The 23,213-nt window shown below is 38.9% G+C and overlaps 1 protein-coding gene across 1 annotated transcript in view; it reads left to right on the top strand.

The window, feature by feature from the left end:
- Window positions 1–1,441: 1,441 nt before the first annotated feature.
- The window catches only part of LOC136708362 (RNA-binding Raly-like protein), a 105,710-nt gene continuing 83,938 nt past the window's right edge, over window positions 1,442–23,213 (top strand). Inside the window, exon 1 of the mRNA XM_066682870.1 lies at window positions 1,442–1,712. Within this exon, the coding sequence (XP_066538967.1) occupies window positions 1,457–1,712 (256 nt within the window). The 5' untranslated portion in view covers window positions 1,442–1,456. The remainder of the gene's footprint in view (window positions 1,713–23,213) is intronic.

Below are 23,213 nucleotides of genomic sequence, written 5' to 3'. Positions count from 1 at the left end.
CCCTCTCTCCCCCTCTCTCTAATGCCCTTAATTAAGGCATATTGTCACTCTATCTATCAGAGAAATGGCATGGGCAGCAGGACACTGGGTCTGACTTTAAACAAAGTGGCATTACTTAATGCATGCAGTATATAGACACGGAATAAAGATTTCGTATCTAATCAGTAAACAAAAATGTCATAATTTCATAGTCCATAAGTGCACTTTGGTATATAAAAGTTTTTGCCAGGTTCATTAAACTTCATAGAACATAGCAGAACATAGTTAAAATGCCATTCTACCTTATAAGAATGTACTCTTGAGTTGTGCGGTTGGTTCTAGTTCGCCTGGGATGTTTCCCCTATCAAAAACTGGCATTAAACAGAGTTAACTAATCTTCTCCATGTAGAGCTGGATTACAAAGCCAAAATTAATAGCACAATATCTTTCTTAATTTTGGTCAATATGGTATAATTCCTATATCAATAGGAACAATAAAAAAAGCCACAGAAAATCTGCCACAAACTGAAAGCAACATGACATCACCAACAAACAACAGCCTCTTGGCTTTGTCAATATTCATATTTTTATACTAACTTTAAAATTGAGTGCAACGAACTGATGGCAGCACCCTGTAATGAATGTCAGTGAGTGACAGATGCGATAAAGAATATATACAGAAATATTGAAAATGTGTCTAAAAATCACTGTTATTGAAATATATATATAGCCCAGCCCTATCTCCAAGTATGTTAAGCTGTACCTAATGTTATTGTTAGAGGATGTGCTGACCTCACCACAGGGCTAATGTTACGTGACCAAAAGTTTGTGTCCAAACAAACATAATTTGTCCTTTCACATGCCTACTGTCCATTTTTTACACCATTTTTACTAATGATAAAAATAATAAGTATGCCCCATTTCTCATTTGGTTTAATTGGGCCTTTTCAACATGTAGCAAAGCTCAAAACTTCAGGTTTATAGGGACAAAGGAAGGCATATATCAGCAGATCACTAGTAGGTAAACTGGACATTTCACAACTGACATATCTGAAAAGGAATTAATGGTCAAATATGTTCAAACGGTTAAGGAAAACAGCCCATAAAGCATAGGGCTATCATTATTCAATAAAATATTGCATTCTGTGACCTGAAAGCAATACATAAATGTACCACAACAAGAGGCTCCATGAACAATATGCAGCGATAATGAGTCATCTCCAATAACACCCACACACTGAGCCATTCTGTTCCCTGAAGAATTTTCCATTTTGATAATATCAGATATTAATTGCTATTTAACCACAGGCATTTATGGTTAACAGCAACAGAATGCCTCTCAATTTTATCAAGGACATTGCACACAATTCTCAGGTCGTCTTTAAGGACACTGAGCACTTGTCTTTTGTTGGTCGTGGTCTAATCTCTAAGCAAGCGTGCTCCTGTGTGTGTACTTCAGGAGACCCAGCAGAAGAGAATGACTGGTAAGAGTCAGACCAGCAACGTGACCAACAAGAATGACCCCCGCTCCCTCAACTCCAGAGTCTTCATTGGCAACCTCAACACAGCCATCGTCAAGAAAAGTGACATTGAGGTCATCTTCGCCAAGTACGGCAAGATCGTGGGCTGCTCCGTGCACAAGGGCTATGCTTTCGTCCAGTACATTAGCGAACGCAACGCTCGAGCCGCCGTCGCTGGAGAAAATGCCAGGATCATAGCAGGACAACCACTGGGTGAGTGTCTCGCCTTTTCTATACTGTTCTTCTCGAGACTGCGACCACCATTTAGAAGTTTGGAATCACTGTTTTCGGGCCATGATCTATTGCTGCCAGAATAAATTGTATGGTACAGGTACATTTTTTACTAAAGGGATTAAAGAGAAACGTAAGCTTTTACAGCCAAAACATTGAGGATAGAATCAATGTGATTGTTAAAGAATGTCGTAAAATTGTGTTACAAAACTTAAGGTACGGAAGGTGTAACTTTGAGTGTGCATCCTTCACTGGCATAAGTACCACCACCTCAGTTAAGTCAGAGGTACCATATGCAGGAACCATCTCAGTGATCTGAAGGGCATCACCTGAGAGATGTGAGGTGGACTTGAGGGGTACTACCCTAGAGAGGTGAGATGTTCCACACCATTGCCATGATTAGACCTTTCACAAATGCCAACTGAGCTTGATATACTCTCCCAGAAATAACTGAGATAAACTATATGTCATTTTAAGATCATTTTATGCCACTGATTTAATGAAAATATAACTGCATAATAATTAATTTACAGCACTTTAAAAGGGCAATGAATTGTAGCAAAAGCATAAAATAAAAGATTGACATGACAAGCCCAGAATAGAGAAACCTGAGAACAGAAAAGCTAGCTAAACTGACTAAAATATTGGTGACATTCTTCTTATGTAAACAAACACACCTGTACACAATGGGCAACAGCAAACAGGTCAGCAACAATTGAGGAAATGTCCATATATTTTTTTGATAAAGAACATTATAAATAACAAGTAATGCTACATTTAGACCTGTGTTGTACTAATAAGGCTTAATTTACATCATCTACACCTTAGAGAACAATTATCTACCTGAATCTATCTGCAGTTCTCTATTTTTTTTATTCTAAAAATGTACCCTTTAGTGTCAAGCTCATTATTACTTGTATGTAGTGACAAAAAGGATTCCAAACTTTTGAATGGTGTTGTAATTCTACCCTCATGTCTCATGCTTTACTGTGATGGATTGACCGGCTGTGTTGGAGGACCTCTCTTTGCTTTCAGCTTGCTTTTGATGCAGTAACAGGTATGATTTTGCTTGTGATTTTGGACATGAAAAGGGTTTTTGGAGTTGTTTTGTTTGAGTTGGGGTTTTGTGCGGAGGGGAAAAGAGGGGCTGTGTTTTTCCTTGTTTGAGCATCATTGTCGAAAAAGGATGTTTTGCAAATGTTTGGGAAATCGTCAGGACAACTGGGGAAAAATTTGGGTTGTGCTGGCTGAAACAAGCATCGAGAGAGCACCCCCACATCTATCTCTGCATTATGCTCAGTGTATTGCCAGTGCTATGTCTTTTTTGCCAGTGTTTGCTATCACAGTGCATGCTGTGTCTTCTTTTGTGTGACAAGCACATGGGTAGTCCACATGACTTAAAGCTTTCAAGGCCCTTGTATTGAAGACGTGAGTCTCCTAGACTGTGAGCAGCAGACTGTTCAGACTTTGGATTTACTCTGGGTGGAGAACTGCTGCTTTTGGCCTGTCCCCTGGAGAGAGGGAGCTGGAGCAAAAACGCTCTGCTGCCTCACATCTGTGACCTCAAGAGAGGCTTCTGGTTAAAAAAAGGAGGCGCTAGACATTACTTAGCATTTATCTGGTGTCTCATTATGCACTCGACCTGCTTTAAAAAAAATAAAAAACAGAAAGAAAGAAAAAGGGGAAAAGGAAAGAAATCTGTTTTTCTTCTTGGAATGCAAATCCAAGAAACAGAGTGGAAAGGCAGCTCTTTATACATAATGCAAAATATAGCCAAGAGACCTTCATTAAGAGCAGCCACTGAGAGTTTGGTGCGATTGTGCAATTGTATGCACAAGGTCAGTCAGTGAGCATGAACTAGAAGAGAAAGAGGAGGAGGAAAGATTATCCATGAAGCCCAGTCAAGTTTCTCAGATCTACAGTACATGCTCCTATGCCTCTGTGCCACTGTTCTTCAAGCATACAATCAGGATGAGGATTGCAATTTATAAGCCAAGTTCACATTTATGAAAATAAAATTTGACTTGGTGGAACTTGTGTCAACAATATCACTAAATAATATGTATCACTGCTGTTCCATCTTATACATATGCAAATACAGGGGTTAGACAATGAAACTGAAACACCTGTCATTTTAGTGTGGGAGGTTTCATGGCTAAATTGTACCAGCCTGGTGGCCAATCTTCATTAATTGCACATTGCACCAGTAAGAGCATGTGCATCCAATGGTTCAAACATTGTATCCTGAAGGCGGTGCCGTGTATCAGAATGACAATGCACCAATACACACAGCAAGACTGGTGAAAGATTGGTTTGATGAACATGAAAGTGAAGCTGAACATCTCCCATGGCCTGCACAGTCACCAGATCTAAATATTATTGAGCCGCTTTGGGGTGTTTTGGAGGAGTGAGTCGGGAAATGTTTTCCTCCACCAGCATCATGTAGTGACATGGCCACTATCCTGCAAGAAGAATGGCTTAAAATCCCTCTGACCACTGTGCAGGACTTATATATGTCATTCCCAAGACGAATTGACGCTGTTTTTGCTGCAAAAGGAGGCCCTACACCATACTAATAAATTATTGTGGTCTAAAATCAGGTGTTTCAGTTTCATTGTCCAACCCCTGTATTAGGCTAATCGGTTTGCCTTGAGGTATAATCTATATTATTGTTAAAAATATTAATCTCACAATTTGCTGCGATTAATTGCAATTAATCCCATTGTCCCTTCCTAAGACTGAAGCTTTTAATAATTGATATTTAAATGTAAAATAAACTAATCAATGGAAGATCAACCCGATGGAATTATATTTCGATTAGTAGTGTCTATCAATTTAAAAACGGCAGTCACATCTAATAAAGTTAAAATGCTAATACTTTCTTGTATTTTCTGAGAGGGAGATAAATATGTAGTGTGATATACATGAAAAACTGGTTAGAGAATAATCATTCTTTGTTTACTTTATTATAATACCTCAGTGTAGATTTAATTATGTTTGAATTCGAATCTCTTATTCTGCAGTGTAAAGTTTCAGGGAGCGCTTTAACATCAGACACAGAAGATTTAATGGAGAAAATTAACTCTACAGCGCAGCTCATGGCTCAAAGGAGTTATGCAAGAAAGGAGACGAAAGGAGGTCTGTGCATGTGTGGGGCTACATATGTGTCTGTGGGGAGAGGGAGAGAGAGAGAGAGAGAGAGAGAGAGAGAGAGAGAGAGAGAGAGAGAGAGAGAGAGAGAGATATGAATTAGAGTTTGTTCTATAGTTCTAAGATTTACTGTTTTGCCTTAATTTTGACAGCACTACAATAAAGAAAGATAGAGACAATGGCAAAACATGTCTGTCCTCAATATGGCACACTGGAGTTCGATTCCCTTTTTGGGTAACCATTTGGTTCTGTACACTTAAGAGTCCTTGCACGTTAATTTTGACAGCAGTACTGTATCAATAACTGCCTCTAAGGTTAAGAAGTTTTGTGCCATATAGCGCCTCAGCAATGGGCTGTGGAGTAGGGGAACTGTGGACTTCTCTGGAGTAATGGAGCATCATACTAATACTTTTTCTATTACATACCATGAGTCATCAAACATGAATTCCTGACTTTACAAAAGTTCCTGAGGCTGAATGCAGTCAAATTCTCACACAAATGTTCCAAAACATTTCACAAGATAATGTGTCACATTATCTACAAATAACATAAACTCTAGATCATTGTACTAGGAGGATTATCCAGTGAACAGTGTGGATCTGCCATATGGTTGTGTGTTCGGAGTGCGCTGCACATTATGATTTGTTTTGACAGCTTTAGACATTAAGGCTGGTAATATTCCTTCAGCCAAACACTAAAGTAATTAAACATTGTCATCTTGGTCTTAGACTGGAGACTGTCTAAGTAAAGCTTTCACTTGTGTTTCATTTTTCCTCTCAGTAGATGTGTGTTTTCATATGTGACTACTGCAATACAAAGAGATATAAATACAAAATTCTCCTGGTCACAGAGCAACACTGCATGAGGCGGATGAATATATGAGCATTTCTGTTCTTGCTAATACAGAATTCTTAAGCTGATTTGGATAAAATGAAAATAATAGTTGTGCACAGACTATAAGTAACCCTCATATTAATAACATAGTGGGACTGAAAAGCTTCTACAGCTCTCCATTTTGTTTGTACAAATTATATTTAAGGGATTTTATTTTTGTTACTCTGAGATGGAAAGTCTGTTTGTATTTACTAAAGAAAGATGGCATACAGGCTGAGTTATCTCTGATAATGGGATGTTTGATTCATTTTACCAGACTGGTTCTTTCACACTATTTCAGACAACACATGAGTGGAAAAAAACACACTCTACTGTGTCAGACATTTTCAAATCTGTAAGGAATATATATATTTGTTGACCGTTATCTAGAGCCTCAGATTCAAAACAAATCCAGTGGCAACACTTGTGCTAGTAAGGAACTAAAAACTTCCCCAAGGTAATAGCAGATGATAGTGCTTCAGAAGCAGTGAGTAGGGCTAAGATAACAGGTAAAAGATTTAAAAAGTAATGTGTTTCACAACAGTGAATGATTTGGATTTCTTAGCTAAATGTAATTTTACTGATTTATTCTTTTGTGCATGTTTTTACTTATTTATTTGATGTGAAGTCTAAATGAGGCTCAACTTATTTGAACAATAGACATCTAACAATGGGAGTGTATAAAGGTAAATTGTGCTGAAATAGGACCGTGGGTTGTAGGACTGTAAGCATAAGGACTGTGGGCCGGAGACTGTGGGTTATAGGACTGCAGCCTAGAGAAATCTGTGCTGTAGGACTACGCTAGAAAACTGTAGGCCAGAGGATTGTGTGCTGGAGTACTGTGTAGTGTAGGACTATTGACATTTGTGGCCCACACTGTGGGCTGTAGGGCATTAAGCAGGAAGATTGGGGTCTATAGGACATGCGGAAGCAGTGGTTCTTAATCTAATTGCCTCCTAAATAAACAAATAAATAAAAAAATGTAAAATCTCACACCCACCCTCTTACCCAACCCACTGATCTGACAGAACACTATCACAGCTAACATCCCCAGAGTTTAAACCACACAATAAAACAATAAGCAAGTGCAATGTGAAAATGAATATATTCATTCATTATCTGTAAGCGCATATCCATTTCAGGGTCGCGGTGGGTCCAGAGCCTACCTGGAATCATTGGGCGCAAGGCAGGAATACACCCTGGAGTGGGCGCCAGTCCTTCACAGGGCAACACACACACTCACACATTCACTCACACCTACGGACACTTTTGAGTCGCCAATCCATCTACCAACGTCTGTTTTTGGACTGTGGGAGGAAACCCACGCGGACACGGGGAGAACACACCAACTCCTCCCAGAGCAGGAATTGAACCCACAACCTCCAGGCCCCTGGAGCTGTGTGACTGTGACACTACCTGCTGCGCCACAAAATGAATATATAAATAAATAAACTCTGTCTATGTGTATGTGTCAGACATTCAGATCTTACATGGGCCACAGACATGTCAGAGCATCAAATGTGTGTGGACGTGGACAAAGGAGATGAGGCACACACGTGCAAACGGACACACACACACAGCTTGACTGCAAGGTCTCATTTTAAGATGCCTCCATTTTTACTGGTTTTAAACTCTCATTTGCCAGAACATCCAAGCACCCAAGGTGATCCTTTTAATTTCTAACTTGGCACTTGTGTATATTCTTTCTGATCATGCTGACACTTGGAAATCCCCACAACCAACTCTCTCTCCCTCCCTCTCCTCCCAATTTGTTTTATGCACAGCCACCTGAAAAAGCTTGTGTAGAACCAGAACCACTTGTCGACAGCTGACCTGAACTTTTAACTGACTTTTTATGGAGCCACCGTTCCATCATTTCACCAAAGTGCAGACAGAGCATCCGGTCCATGTTATTATTTGGGCGGAACAGCAAGGAAACACTGTGACTCTCCAGCCTGCTGCATAGTTTAAAATGTCATAGATTTGAATGTTAAAGATATAAAACACCAAAAAAAAATTTTCACCAGAAGAAATTTCTGGTGGCCCCTCCCATTTTTTGGGGGGGCAACGGATGATTCTGGCCCCCAGTTTAAGAACCAATGGACTATAGGGCCATAGGTTAGAGGACTCAGAGCTCTCAGTTTGAGGACTATATACTAGGACTGTAGGCTGGAGGACTGTAAATTGTAGGACTGTACGCTGGAGAAATGTAGATTTTTGAACTGTGAGGTGGAGGACTGTAGGCTGAATTACTGTGTGTTGGAGGACTTCAGGCTACAGAACAAAGAGCCCCCTCGTCCTACTGTGGCTATGGGTGATGTCAGTGGAGCACACAGACAGATGATCCTGCCCTCTCTCCTAATCTCCCCCCAGCACAAGCCTGCAGCCTGTAGTCTAATGTGGGGAGCTGATAGTCCCTCACCCAGCTGAACGATGATGAAGTCTAATGCTTTCAGTAGTACAGGCCGGCAACACTCTCTCTCTCTCACTCTCTCTTTCTCTCTCTCCTATCACCTTTCTCTTACTCTCTTCTCTCTCTCTTCCTACACTCACTGTCTATTTTCTCTCTCCTCCCTGCCTTTCTCCACCACCCCTTCGCATTCTTCCTCTCCCTGAGTCTCCACATGCTCCGAAGATGTGTCCACTTTGCTGTATGTACAGAGCAGGGTGGTGTTTAATGGAATCTACTCAAGCGCTGCAGATAGCATCACCCATGGCTCTGCAGTGGCTCGATAAACTACCGCTCTCTCTCCTCTCCGTGCGCAAGGAGCATCTCAGAGAGCCACGCCGGATGTTACATATTAATACTCTCTGACATTTCCTGACGATAAGGTGCAAGGAATTTATATTTATTTATTTAATCTATTTACACCAAGCTCAAACAACCCCTGAGCACTTTTTTTTAATTATTTTCACAGTAATATCTGATGAGAGAGATTTCTGTTTCTGTCTGTTGTTTAAAATCCAGGCTGCATTTCAATAGGAACCCAACACTTCCTCCTTTTTCCCCAGGAGCAAATACCTCCAGCAAAATATTTGCTTAACTTATAGGAAAACCAAAGGAAGAACATTTACACTTTAACATTCAGATCAGAGTAAACATTCAGTACTTGTGTAACATATTGAGTAAATTTAGATGCTCCCTCCTTTGAAGAAGACGTTGATTCAATCCTGATTTGGAAAAGCACAGAGCTGTAAGAAATGATGATTGGTGTTTGACTCCTTGTTCAGGTGAATAGGTGTTTTACAATAATTCCATATAATTTCAGCAGAATTACTGCACTGTTTTGCAGGGGTGATACCTTAATATTAATACACTACTTACAGCTACAATGATTGAATAATGAAATGGCATAGCCAGGTTAAGATTTGATAAATATTTAACACATGCTCAATTCATCCATAAAATTAAAACCACCTGCTAGGATTTTCCCTGTGCTGCCAAAAATCCAGTCAAGCCATAGCCTCAACAATAGTCACCAAGACTTTAGCAGCAGATCTTTTACAATTTGACAACTGCTATTAGGGAATACTGTTGCCATGTACTTGGTCTGCAGAAATGTTTGCGTCAAAGTAACATTCATATAAATACCAGGACCCAAAATAAATATGATTCATCAGAGCAGGGCACATTTTTCCAATGCTCCATGGTCCATGCTCATGTACTTCCAGCATGGGCTGTGGTCAGTATGGACATTCTGACCAGTGCGCGGTTACAGAGCTCCATGTGCAGCAAGCTATAATGCACTGTGTTGTGTCACATTTCTGTCCTAACTGGCATTAGTGCAGAAGCGCACTCTAATTTGTTGTTGTTTATTATATGATACAAACATTTGACGCTGTCAAATAATTAATGTTGATTAGATTTTTCAGAAGTAATCCACTACCTGCACAGCTGTACACACTCAGACAGCCGTTCTCTGGATAAACCAAACTGAGCTCACTCTGCTCGGGTCTGATTGTTTACGCCTGGAACACACCACCCTTTAAAACTCAGCATTTTAAACCACTACAAACACTTACAGACTTTAATTTTAAAAATCACTTACAGTCTCAGGAGAGGACCTGCAAAAAATTTAAATATGGGCTTCCATGTTCATTTTTGCGTGAGACCTGTGATTTTGTGTGAGTAGTTACAGCTGTTTAAGCTTATAATTTCACTCCACTACTACCAGCTCAGAACAATTTTCTCTGTATGTATTATGGTGTTTTTATTATTTTGAAAAGCACTATATGTATATAATAATAATTATTATTATTGGGTGGCACGGTGGTGCAGCAGGTAGTGTCGCAGTCACATAGCTCCAGGATCCTGGGGTTGTGGGTTCAACTCCAAGCTCCAGGTGACTGTCTGTGAGGAGTTTAATGTCTCACAATGAATGAATTATTTAAATAATAATAATCATTATTATTATTATTATTATTATTATTATTATTATTATTATTATTATTATTATTAATAATAATAATAATAAGTATATTATTACTATTATTATAAAATACACTTTGAAAATAAAAATATTACAGAGATAAAATAGACTAGTATAAATAAAATTAGAATTAAAAGTCAGAGAAACACAGCAAACTACATTTGTACATATTAAATTGTTATTAAAACATATGAAAGATAATGTAAACAAATCTGTGTTACTTCTCTTTTTTTAATCTTAATCTATGGGTGAGGAAGGTTTGCACATTTACTTGCAATTCTCTATTTTACCATATGATGCCACCAATTCTCGCTCTCCCCGCAACGTTTGGTGTGTGTAAGCATGGGTCAAAACTTACTTAACCATAAGCTCGTTTTTACGTCTAGTGGTTCTGTATAAATCACAGTTTCTGCTTGAGATGTTGCGCGCACACATTTCAGACTATATAATGAGGCCCCATGACTCATGGCGCCAAGCAAGGGGAAGATTATTTACGTTAAGTTTACATGATTTCAAAGCTTAGGGGTAGACCTTATTTTGACCAATGAGCGACAGCGGGCTTTGAGCGGCACTGCAGGTGTCCTATCAAACGGTCGGTGGGGCGGGCTGTTGGGCGCCTCTCTGCCCAGGGATTCGCTAACAGCTTAGTTTAGAAGTAATTGACACCTCTGTAAACCAATAGCAGAGACGAATACAAAGATGAGCGATATGCCTAGATTATTCACACGTTGGGCCTGAGTGGAGGAGGGAGCGCCTGGGAACAGCAAATAAAGAGAAGGATATATGAGGATTTATTTAAACTATTTGGGCACTTATTGCCTACATTAAAGGAAATGCTGTGGAACTCCAGACCTAATGAAAAAAATGTAAAGTCATTGTAAATATTTTATTCTCAACACCTAAATATAGATCACCCTAAACTAACCCTAAAATACCAGATTTTTTTTCTATTTGAGGTTCTCAAATGTTTCCATTTCCAGCGCAAAAACGCTGGAAAATTATCTAAAATCTGCCTCTGCACTATAGGGTTAAGTTTTTGAACAGTTTGTGCTACTTTAGCTTGTCGGTGGCGTCAGACCAGATGGGCTAGCCTCAACTCCCCGTGCGTGTTTATGCTCATGATTTCTGACACCTTACTTGGATTGCTTTTTGCAGCTACAAACCCCTGCATATGGTGAGTACTCCACAAAACCTGCCATTTTGCAGATGATCTGCGTCCTTGTAAAATCACTTAAGCTTGTCTATTTTTCCTGCTTCCGACTTCAACTTCAAGGACTGACATATGCTGCCTAATATATCCCACCATTTGACATGTGCCATTGTAACAAGATTATCAATGCTGTTAACTTCATCTTCCAGTGTTTTTAATGTTGTGCTTGAATGGTATATGTGAGATATTATTTTATTAAAATTGTTTACAAATAGGTGGCACGGTGTTGCAGCAGGTAGTGTCGCAGTCACACAGCTCCAGGGGCCTGGAGGTTGTGGGTTCGATTTCTGCTCCGGGTGACTGTCTGTGAGGAGTTGGTGTGTTCTCCCCGTGTCCGCATGGGTTTCCTGCGGGTGCTCCGGTTTCCTCCCACAGTCCAAAAACACACGTTGGTAAGTGGATTGGTGACTCAAAAAGTGTCCGTAGGTGTGTGTGTGTTGCCCTGTGAAGGACTGGCGCCCCCTCCAGGGTGTATTCCTGCCTTGCGCCCAATGATTCCAGGTAGGCTCTGGACCCACCGCGACCATGAACTGGATAAGCGGTTACAGATAATGAATGTTTACAAATAGTCGCAGGGACCTGGGGGTTGTGGGTTCTCCCTGTGTCTGCGTGGGTTTCCTCCAGGTGCTCCAGTTTCCTCCCACAGTCCAAAAACACACGTTGGGAGGTGGATTGGCAAAGTGTCCATAGGTTTGAGTGTGTGAGTGAATGTGTGTGTGTTGCCCTGTGAAGGACTGGCGCCTCCTCCAGGATAAGAGGTTACAGAAAATGAATGAATGAATGTTTACAAATATATGGCCACTATATAAACCCCCCCCCCCCCCACACACACACACACACACACCAGTGCTGGCAGCTGGCAGGGCTTATATCCCTATACTTTTATATAAGTTAGAAGTTATGAGCTTCTGTGTCCACAATGTTGGGTCATTAAAATGGCTAAATGGATTCATTATAAGGGATGTTTACAAATGTTTGCACTTGCAGTGTAGATGTGGGTGTTTTTTCCAGGACAGAGGTGTGAAAGAGCATCAGCATGCCCATGGCCAGAATAGCCAGAGGAACGGTAACTATTTCCATCACTTTAAAGGTCAGATCATTCCAGCGCTGCACAAAGGCAGTTCCGCAATCATCAGTAGATGAACAAATCATGACTGGGAGTAGAGCGAGGAAAATAAATTCCCGATTGCTACCCAGCCTCATCCTACCTACCTGACATGTTTTATTAACGTGGCCGTGACTCGCAGTCAATTCAGCTGGGGCACTTCACTCATACAGAGGCATTTCAGAAGCCTTCCCAGAAAGCAAATGCACTCTTTTCTGTATCTCTTTAAACTCCAGATGTCAGTGAACTGAACTGTATACAAACTGTTGAGAGCGAGCTCCTGTGCTCTAACACGCTGCTGTATCATCTTTCACTGAACTGAATGATATTGTCTGGCAATAGAACATTCTATTGATTTTTAAATAAAACGAAATTCATACATTATACATTTATATACAAACGTGACATCATGTAAGTAACATACATGTATGAATATGAAGTTTCCCTATCTATCTGGTTATGGTGAAGGCTAGCATTTGTATCTCCCTTTACATTATACTTACTTAGGTATTTTAAACAACATTAGGTAGCATTTTTAAAAATGACTGCTTCAAAATCATTGTGATGCTCCACTGACATGAAATAGGGAGAAAAGGGACTCTGTTGTTGCTAATCTGGGTTCAACACTGCAGAAACCTTACTATGTAACTTTCAGAGGAGAATAGAAAACCACCCTCACATTCAAATAGCTCCGCCTTGTTTTCTGGACACTGTTGTAAAAGTGAAGTTACACAGTTTGTAATCAGTACTGCATTACATTTCTTAAGTAATCTCAGTATCATTCTGTAGACAATATCCACATAAAACACAATGGGTGCCAGTTTGGTTCATTCCTATCCAGATGCTCACCTCTAATTAAATAAATTCCTTCACATTAACCCATTTACAGTGTATAGGTATACATGCATAACAATGCTGAGTACGATTTACTAGTGAATCATGAATAGGCAGTAAGGTGGTGGTTTAGTGGTGGTAAATGTATGTATTCACCCATAATATTGCCACTAGCATATAGACAAAGGCCAAAAGTGCTGCTCTAGATGCTTGGAGCACTACCTGTCTGAAAGCATTACATCTCAGTGTCATGCACTTGTCTTTAGATGCTGTCATCACTAAAACTCCCCAAAACTCCATTCTTCTCCATTATACCTGCTCGGCCAGATACTCAGCCGTAGCACCGTATTCCCCAGGCGACCTGCTGGCATTAAGCCTGGCCATTATACATGCCTACACCACTGACCTCATCCATACACTCTAACAGCACTTGCTCAACAGCTCCAGTTGCTGTTTACACAAACCATTAGAAGTCTCAGTTTTCAGCAGCAATAACTATAGCATGGTGCAGCTTTATATTAATAAGCTCATTGGACTCTGGCTATTATATACATATATATATATATATATATATATATATATATATATATATATATATATATATTAAACAAGATTAAAATTGGAATATTTGAGGGCTGACCTTTTAAGACGGGTGAAAAATCATTTTGTCCTATAATTCTCTGTTTGTACATATTGTAGTAAATTTTATTATATATATGATAAAACACAAGACAATACAAATATATGTAGATTTAGCTTATTTATAAAGAATATTTTTATGTCACATTTAATGATTTCTATGTATATGTATATGATATTCTAAGTGACCTGTATCCTAAAAAAGTTTACAAATTAAATGAATGAATGAATAAAATAATACTAATCATTGTATACAGTAATATAGGAAGCATGAAATACCATTTATACACTGATAGGAAACCAAAACATACAAAGATTCTACTGACAGATATATTTCACTGTGGCAAGCAAACACACACACACACCATGTTACTATTCTGGCTGTAGATTCAAGCAAGTTTATATCCCTATTGGCCAAATTCTTTGGCTAGATCTCCAGTAAGATGCTGCGTCCAGTAAGGTTAAGGTTCAATGGCAGACATGTCCAGTGTGAGTGTGAAGTCTTATTCTGTATAAACACACTCCCAATGACCTGACCTCATCCAGAAACACAAGCGCACACACATACACACACACACAGCTGTATCCTCTGGCTTATCTGTGTCAGAGGCCTTAAAGTAAGGGTTATGATATACTTTGTCTGTTCTGTCCTTTGTCCAGTAAATGCCAACTGAATGAACACCACAGTCTGTTTGGGTACTCTGTGTTTGTTGTTCACCATTTTGAGAGCATTCGATCTGAAAGCCTGTGCTAAAACACTAGACAATTGTTTTCTGAAGGTTTAGTATTTGTATTTTGTATAATGAAGGGTACTAAACAAGGATCCACACTCGTGGTGAATGCAGTAATTAGAAGAGCAAAGAGAACCTAGGCAAGCCTAGATTTGCTGGACTGCCATAAGCCATATCGCCATCGTAACAGGTGTTTCTGGCATTTCAAAAACAGGAAAGCCCAAATACATACCCTTGTCACTGGAAGGTCTGGATAAGCTTTGGTGCTTTATATCAATGTTTTTGTTTACATGTGGGGTTTTATTATGTGATTGTGTTGTACATAAAATACGGAGGGCAGGACTAATAAATGCAGAAATGAAAAAAGGAGCAAAGTTTTGTTCACATTATATTACACCGGCATCAGGGTTTTTCTTGTTCATTTTATTTAAAAATAATAATAAATAATGTCGGTGGAAACGCACCAAACACTTCCAGATTTAGTTTACAAACTGGAATATGAAATATGGCTGGGTGGTATATTAGCACCACCTTTCACAGTTGTCTCTGTGACATATGGCTGAACAAACAGTTCTTACTAGTGCATGCACCTTTCAACATTAGGACTCAGTGAATCAGTCAGTAAGCGAAAATGCCTCTTCTAGGCTGGCCTGGCAGGTGGTCCAGCAACAGCCAGAAAATCAGAGTTTAAACAATGCAAAGGAAAAAGAGTAGTCAAAGATACAAAGGCAGTTCAGTATACAGAAGGCCTACAAACATAGTATATACAGCTTAGTAATGAGAATTAATAAATACTTTGCAAGTTGTGCAGAGCACACCACTTATAAATATCCTAGTACAGGTGGAACCAATCAGTACTCTTTAGAGGGACAGTGGGAGGCTATTCTCTGATTGGTGGAAAAGCAGATGTGTCTGTCACTATGACCACCTAGAGGGTCCTTGGAATAAGAGTTTGTGCTGGACAAAGTGGCAGAAAGAGATGAAGGCATGACATTGACATAGAACCATGTGGTATTCAGTCCTTCATAATAAAGAACAATTTTTAAAAGGCAGCAATCAATTTAAGCAGCTTTGTGGTTCTCTGTATAGAACCATTAATTTATTAAAACACCTTGAAGGAAAAAATAATGTTCAAAATGTCCAAATCCAGTGGCACTTAAATAAGTACGTTCGTGTCTTTGAGAATCCTAGTACAAATAGGTTACTCTCTGAAATACTCTTGTGCTAGGATCCTGCCAAAAGTGTATCTCCATTTTTGTCCATTTTTAGTTTACTACATCATCTGTCCTTCACATTGTGTAAATATGTCATGATAAATTGACCAATAGAAATGCTTCAAAATAGATATATGTTTTTGATTGGACAGTGACAATATGTACGATATATGGCCAAACATTTGTGCCTGCTCATGCATTATTTTTTTCCTGAAATCAAATGTATTTAAACTTGGTTCTACTCATCTAGGAAAGCTTTACGAAAAGCTGACGAAAGATTTCTGTGTGACACAAGCATTAGTGAGGTCAAGTATTAGTATTGGATGATTAGTTCTGGATCATAATCATCACTTCAACTCATCCCGAAGCTATTAAATCATACACAGTTACACCAGTGAACACAGTTCCACTGCTACACCACCCAATTTTGGTTTTATACTCATTTAGTCAACACCTGGCATTGAGAATGATGGCATCATTTGTCATATAACTCATATGTGCAAACTCTACAATATCACATTCCATTTAATGTTTTTTTTTTTTTTTTTTTTAATTCGGAATGCAGTTCATCTGCTCCACAGAACTGCAGCTGCAGCTCATTTTTGCTGGAGTACAGTTTCTGGTAGGCTGGCATCTATGATGAGCAGTCAGTCTGAAATGGTGAGACGACTGTCAAAAACGTAGGCAGGAAAAGATTAGTTTAGTGTCATGAGTATATCAATGTTAAGAGAAGCTATGAGAGGGTATATATGTTGCCAAGAGGACAAATATAAACTGAAAAGGGGGAGGGCCCAGCATAGAGCCTTGTGGGACACCAGTGGAAAGTATGGATAAGAGCAGTTGTGGATCTCCTCAATGTTTATTGATAAGACCACCACTCTAGGTAGGCATCTTACAATGCAGAGCAAGTCATTACTAGGCAATGCTGGGTCCCTTGGGAAGCTTTCAAAAGTTGGTACTTTCCATTTTAGGGAACATATAGAAGTGCATTTGTTTAGTTACTACTATATTTTAAAACTCCCTCCAGCCATCAAGGTCTGGAACTTCTTCAAGACTGCTGGGGAAGCATCCCAGGTGGCTCTCAATGAAGAATGCCAAGAGTTACAGCGCTGAATCAAGACAAAGTGTGACCTACTTTTAAACATCTAAACTACTGGATCATTTTATTCAGTTGCTTTTTTTTTTCAGGGTCATTTCAGTCAATGCAGAATTCCAAATTCATTATACCACATAATATATAAGTCTACGTTTTGGACAGTAGTGCAAAGAAACAAAGTCTTTCTATAAGGAAATGTTTCCAAATTTGTGACTGCTGCTCTAAAAGAATATTTGCTTGAATCTTACTTTACAGGCCTTGGCAGAATTTGGAAATGATGGATTTATCGTGCTAATGCTGATCTGGAGTCTTATTCCCCTCTCCTGCATAATCCCATTATTAATTAATGCAGTGCTAATGACAGAGATGTGCAAGTCATTGATGTGGATTTTACAACAATGCTCTGAAATTAGGAAAATGTGCACGTCGCCCCTCTAAATGCATTAGGGTTGTGGTGCTTCAAGGGGATGAAATGAAATCTGGTGCAGCAGATGCCACGTTTGATAGACACTTGACACTCTGCCGAAGCTCGCTCCCCCTCAGCCCTGAGGATGTGCGAGTGGAATATGCCATGGAGCTGATGAGCAGCAGACAAAGAGACTGAGGTGAAAGTCTCTCTCAGACATGGAGCAAAACCTTTGGCTTAGCTCTTAAGCTCCTCCACCTTGCTGCTTCCAACAAGATCAAAGTTCATGTTACATTACCTGATTAAATATAAATGAGAGTTTATAGGATCACATCAAGGCTTTTGGATAGTTTTTATTTATTTATTTTATTTATTTTGCTACAAGGCATGTGTGTGTGTTTTTGTGTGTATCTTGACCGAGATCTTTGACCTGTAGTTCTTTAACCAAAGTTCTCCTCTCAGGGATATTGGAGAGCAGAGATCTTGTTGAATGTGGACACTACTGGAATCATGTGCCCTGAATCATCACCATTAACCCTCAGGTCTTTATTTCAGTGCTGACTGTCCCCGAGGTGACATGCAGACTTGCCCAAGAGCCCTCAGTTTCAAGGACACAGATTGGCTAAATTTAGGTTGCTAGGGTTAGGTTGTGTATTTTCTCTCAAAAATTATTTTTGATTTGTTGTGGTCCTGTCATTACCATGACATGACTGGTGCCCAGGATCTTGCTTTCTGCAGCACATTATTACACATTATTTTACATTTGTAACATTCATATCTGAAATTATTTGATGAATATCTAAAAAATAATTTTAGAAACAATAAAAGTAATATTTCTACCAGCACCCTAGAACTCTCTATTGACTAGCTGCCCCTGTATATACACATATATTTAATGCCACTTTTACAGTTTGCCAGACCATCACATTACTGCCCTGTTAGAGCTGCCCCAGACAGAAGTACCTACTGTTATTGTAAAAGGACAACAATAAAATAGAGCAGCAAATGCTCCACTATGAAGCAACAGAAAAGCTAAAGAAGTTAGATTTTTGAGTGTAACCCTCACTACCCAAGTTTCAAACTCTCTTTAGAAGAAATGTTAGCACAAGAACTGTTCATCAGGAGCTTCATGAACTGGATTTCCCTGGCTGGGAAGCAAGATGTTTGAAAATATTGCTTCATACACAAAATGTCAGTTGTGAGCTTCAAAGCAGTCTTCTTTATAAGTAAAAAGATCAAAAGCAATGGTCAATAAAAGTCACTAATCATTATGCAGCAGAGTAGGCTTCAAGGGTTCCTGTACATTCCTCACTTAGTTTGATTAGACAGACACTGCAAATTACCCTCATATAAAATCTCTTCTCCGTTTCCATGGTGAATATATTAGACCCTTATTAAATCCATGTCTTACACAGCATATCCTATGCAAGCTCTGAAAAATTATGTTCCATACAGGGTTGTTTTTTTTTTGTTTGTTTGTTTGTTTGTTTTTTTTCTTTTGGAGTGAGGCAACTGAAAAACATTCTTTAAATAAACCATTTATTAAAGGGAAAAAAATGTTTATATAGGCTATGTTTCATCTCATCTATGACAGTAGGTGTTGGTATTTTTTAATGAAAAAAAAACATCTGACAAAACAAAGGATTGCAGTTGAAGCCACTGAATCAAAAGATTTTACAGAGATCGTGATCAGTTTTTTGTATTGTCTCACTCCAGAGAACCCTTATAACAGTGGTGGACAGTAATGAAGTAAATGTAATTACTGTACTGTGTATTTTTCTTGTATCTGTATTTTACTGAAGTATTTCAGTTTATTACTTTAACCCCAGTACATTTCAAAGTCAAATATCTTACTTTTTACTCCACTACTTTATGAAAATATTTTGGTTTGGTTTACTTTTGGTTTATGTGTGAATAAAACCATAACGTGTCTGAACAAACCTCCCTGCTCTGCACAGCTCTCCACAAGACACAGAGTGGCTCCGTTGCTAGGAGATGAATAAACACAGTCGCTACACTTAAAACAAGTGAACATGTTTCTCCATCTAAAACCAATAATAGTCAGTTGAAGATTTATTAAACACAATACGTGAAGCGAGGTCAAAACCAGAATAATTATTCCAAAAGCCAAAAAAACAGTACAGAGAGATAAACAAGTCCAAAAGACAAAAACAAGTACCAGGCAAGAAACAGAAATTGCAGAACTAACTTAAATCATACCCTGAAACTATGTAGACTAAACAGAGAGCTTAAAGGAGGAACACTATGTAATATGTTTACCTGACAATTAAAGCATTGACAAATCATTGTGATGTTTCACTGACCTGTGATAGGGAGAATAGAGCCTCTGTCATTGCTTCTCTCGGCTCAGCACTGCAGACACTGCACTATGTATCTTTTGGAGGACGGTAAGAAACCACCACTTTCTTTTCCCCTCCCTATCAATTTCAGTACAGTGCTGTAAATGTTAATTGCACTAGGGGGAGACCCAGGAGCAAAACAAAAGAACCCAAATCTTACCTAGTGTTCCGAAATGAGTAAGAAACTATGATTTTTTTTTTTTTACTCTAAGTGTTTTTGGCAGACTGCCTACCAGGCCAGCCTAGAAGCATTTTCGCTTACTGACTGATTGACTCCTAAAGTTAAAACACACATGCGCCAAGTAGTACCTGTTATTTCAGTCGTACTTCACAAAGAAAACTTAAGGTGGTGCTACTATTGTACTACACCGTCTATTGTTAGTTTGGCCATATTTCACATTATATCTCACAGAGAGACATCTGAATTTGTCTTATTTCATGTGAGTGTGTGTCTTTGGTGTCTTTTGTGGCATTAGTGTGTTTATAAAACTCTTTATAGCTGTGCACAGCCACATTAAATTTTACGTGTCTAACTAGTTACATTGAAAAATTGTAATTCTTAAAATCAAATAAATGTTCTTGGTCTTCTTTGTTGTTTGGTGGTAGATCATCTAGTATTAACACGGATGCTGGTGTTACATATTACGAACAAATCTTTGTGCTTTTTGAAATGCTAGAAACACCGCCGTGACAATGGCTATATGGCTAATGGCGGTCTGGCAAAAGTAGGCTTGTTTTCTCTTGTTTTACTAAGTGTCCTATGCCATTATGAAAGATTACACTTGTGTGTTGGTGTCTGCTTCCCTCTGCAATTACATTGCCAACCACTAAGGCTGTATTTCAAACATCTTCAACCCTATGTAGTATACAATGTAGTGGTGTAGTGATATTAGTTTAACAAATCTTTAAAATGCACTATTTAGTGAGGGTGGTGTAGAGGAGTTTATTTTTCTGGACTTCTTAACTTGAGCAACCATGTTCGTCCAACTGCAGACCAATCATTCACTGTGGTCTGCGTAGACACAAGTTACATTTCTCGAGAGGTGCACATCAAGCCATGTTGCCTATGGCATAGGTTCAACACAGAAGCAGAAATTGGATTAATACTCACAGGACAGTGACCTCTGTTTGTTTGGAGGGGCAGCACCTTGGGTGTATGTAATAATTGATATAACATCAATCATTGTATTTAATCTTTGGCCAAATCTGCAGTGTTCATCCATGTGTTTGTCAGACTAAATAATGACGTCCCATTAAAACACTGTGGAACCAAGGAACCTAGATGTACCTAGATCACCTACAATGTATTTAGCATGAGTCTTATTACAAAAATGATAATAGGACATTAGAGCCATAATACGTCATGCTACTTTTACTTACAATACTCTCAAGTACATTTGAAGGTAAATACATTTGTACTTTTACTTAAGTTTAAATCTACAACGAGGTCTTCTACATTTATTGGAGCAATATTTTACCTTGAGTAGCTGTATTTTTACTCAAATACATGGTTTGTGCACTTTGTCCACCACTGTTAACAATCTACGTGTGTGGGTGCGTGTGTGTAAGGACTGGCTGGATGGATGACGTGGGATGCCGGAGCTTGCTCACAGCAGACGGGCCCCTCATGTCCTCAGGTGAGAAGCAGTGTTGCACATAATGAGTTTGGACTTTGAGGTCTGTGGCGCAAATTCCTGGCACTGTGGTGGAACACTGGAGGCATAGTGTGTCACTCTGCAGCCCACCGGAGAGATCTCCCCTGCCACTGTCAGACTCCACCTTTCAGAATAGGAGTGAGAGTGACTTTGACGTTTGTCACCGTCACGCGCCGGTGCGACGTTCCAGTTTCATCAGAGGTTCTGTTTTACATGCATTTTTTTTTTTAAATCAACAGCCTTTTTTCTTACTATCATCTGGTCCCTCATCAATGCTGCATTGTATAGAGCACAGTGACAAGTAGCTGATTTGCATATTTGAATAGTGATGTGCCGAGGTGACTTTCATTTGAGGCGCACTGCAACCCGAAGTTGATAAGGAGCAAATCTGAAGGGCTCTTCACATGTTGACAGACATGTTTAATGGCAACCTCTCAGCAGCTAAAGTCTATTAATGTGGTGAATAGGCCTCTTCACCTGTTTGTGTAACTGGGTCAGCCAAAGCCAAGCACGCACAGTAAAGGGAAAGTGTATAAAAGTTAAGGAGCTTACATTTCTGAACTGGGCATAGGGGTAACGACAGTATATGCCAAGTGCTGAAATTAAATTACTTTTTTTTTTTTAGTGGCTCTCACAGCTCAATGCCAAATCTCATTAAATGTGTAAAAAGCTGGAGTTCCTGACAGGAGATGCACAGGGACATTAAAGTTCCCCTGTTTCACTCGAGGTAATGGTGTATAATCTCTCCTGTACTACTGCAAAGACAGCCTCAGGCAAGCAGGTATGCGAGAGACAGAGTGAGTGAGAGAGAGAGATAAAAAGTCCCTTCACCCAAAACTAGTTTGCTGTGATAATAAATTTTGTTTTTAACCCCCAGGGAAGATTTCTGTCAGCAAAATAGCTAGGAAATGCTTAATGGCCCCTGGATAGTCTTACTAAGACTTAATATGCCAACCATACACTTGCTCATGTTGAACATTTTACTAAGGAAAATGTACAACTTCTTTAATTCAAAATGGAAAAGGAGTTCTTAACGGTATCATACATTAGCAAGTGAAATCATTTGTTTTATTAGCTGGAATCATCTTCCAGTACAGATTGTAGTTCACATTTTCTGGATTGCTTTATTAAAAGTAGCCTATCTGGTTACTTGCTTTTACAAGATGCATTTAACCCAGTACAGGACAATATTCATTCCTATTATGAAGCCCGTTTCCACCACGTAAAATGATAATAAAAAAGGCACATATTTTTTTCAATTAATTTGTAAGTTGCTATAGCAGTATTTCAAGATACTGTCTCATTATTTTGAGATACTATGTCAAAATTTTGAGAAAAGCCAATATACTAAGATACTATCTCAATAAATATATTTAGAATCTCAAAATAATAAGTCGATATATTGAGATGGTATCTAATTAGTTTAGGATACTAAGTAAAGTAAGCTATAGTATCTCAAAATCAAGAGATAATAATGAATATATTAATGAATATATTGATTTAGTTTCTCAGAAAAATGAGATAGTGTCCCAAAATATTGACTTAGTATCTCAAAATAATGAGATAATACCTCAGTATACTGACTTATCTCAAAATCAAGATTATATCTCAACATATTGACTTGGTATGTCAAAATAATGTGATCTAGAAATATTGAGATAGAAACCTACATTAAAAAAAAAAAAAAAAAGAGGTGCCTGTGTGGCGGAAATGGTCTTTCATACAGTCCAGCAATGACACTGAGGGGTTTAAGCACTCCAGCAGCAATGCTGTGTCTGAT

The sequence above is a fragment of the Hoplias malabaricus genome, chromosome 10, assembly GCF_029633855.1.
Source record: "Hoplias malabaricus isolate fHopMal1 chromosome 10, fHopMal1.hap1, whole genome shotgun sequence".
NCBI lineage: Eukaryota > Metazoa > Chordata > Actinopteri > Characiformes > Erythrinidae > Hoplias > Hoplias malabaricus.
The sequence above is the reverse complement of the archived record's forward strand: the minus strand, read 5'-3'. Positions and strand labels throughout refer to the sequence as shown.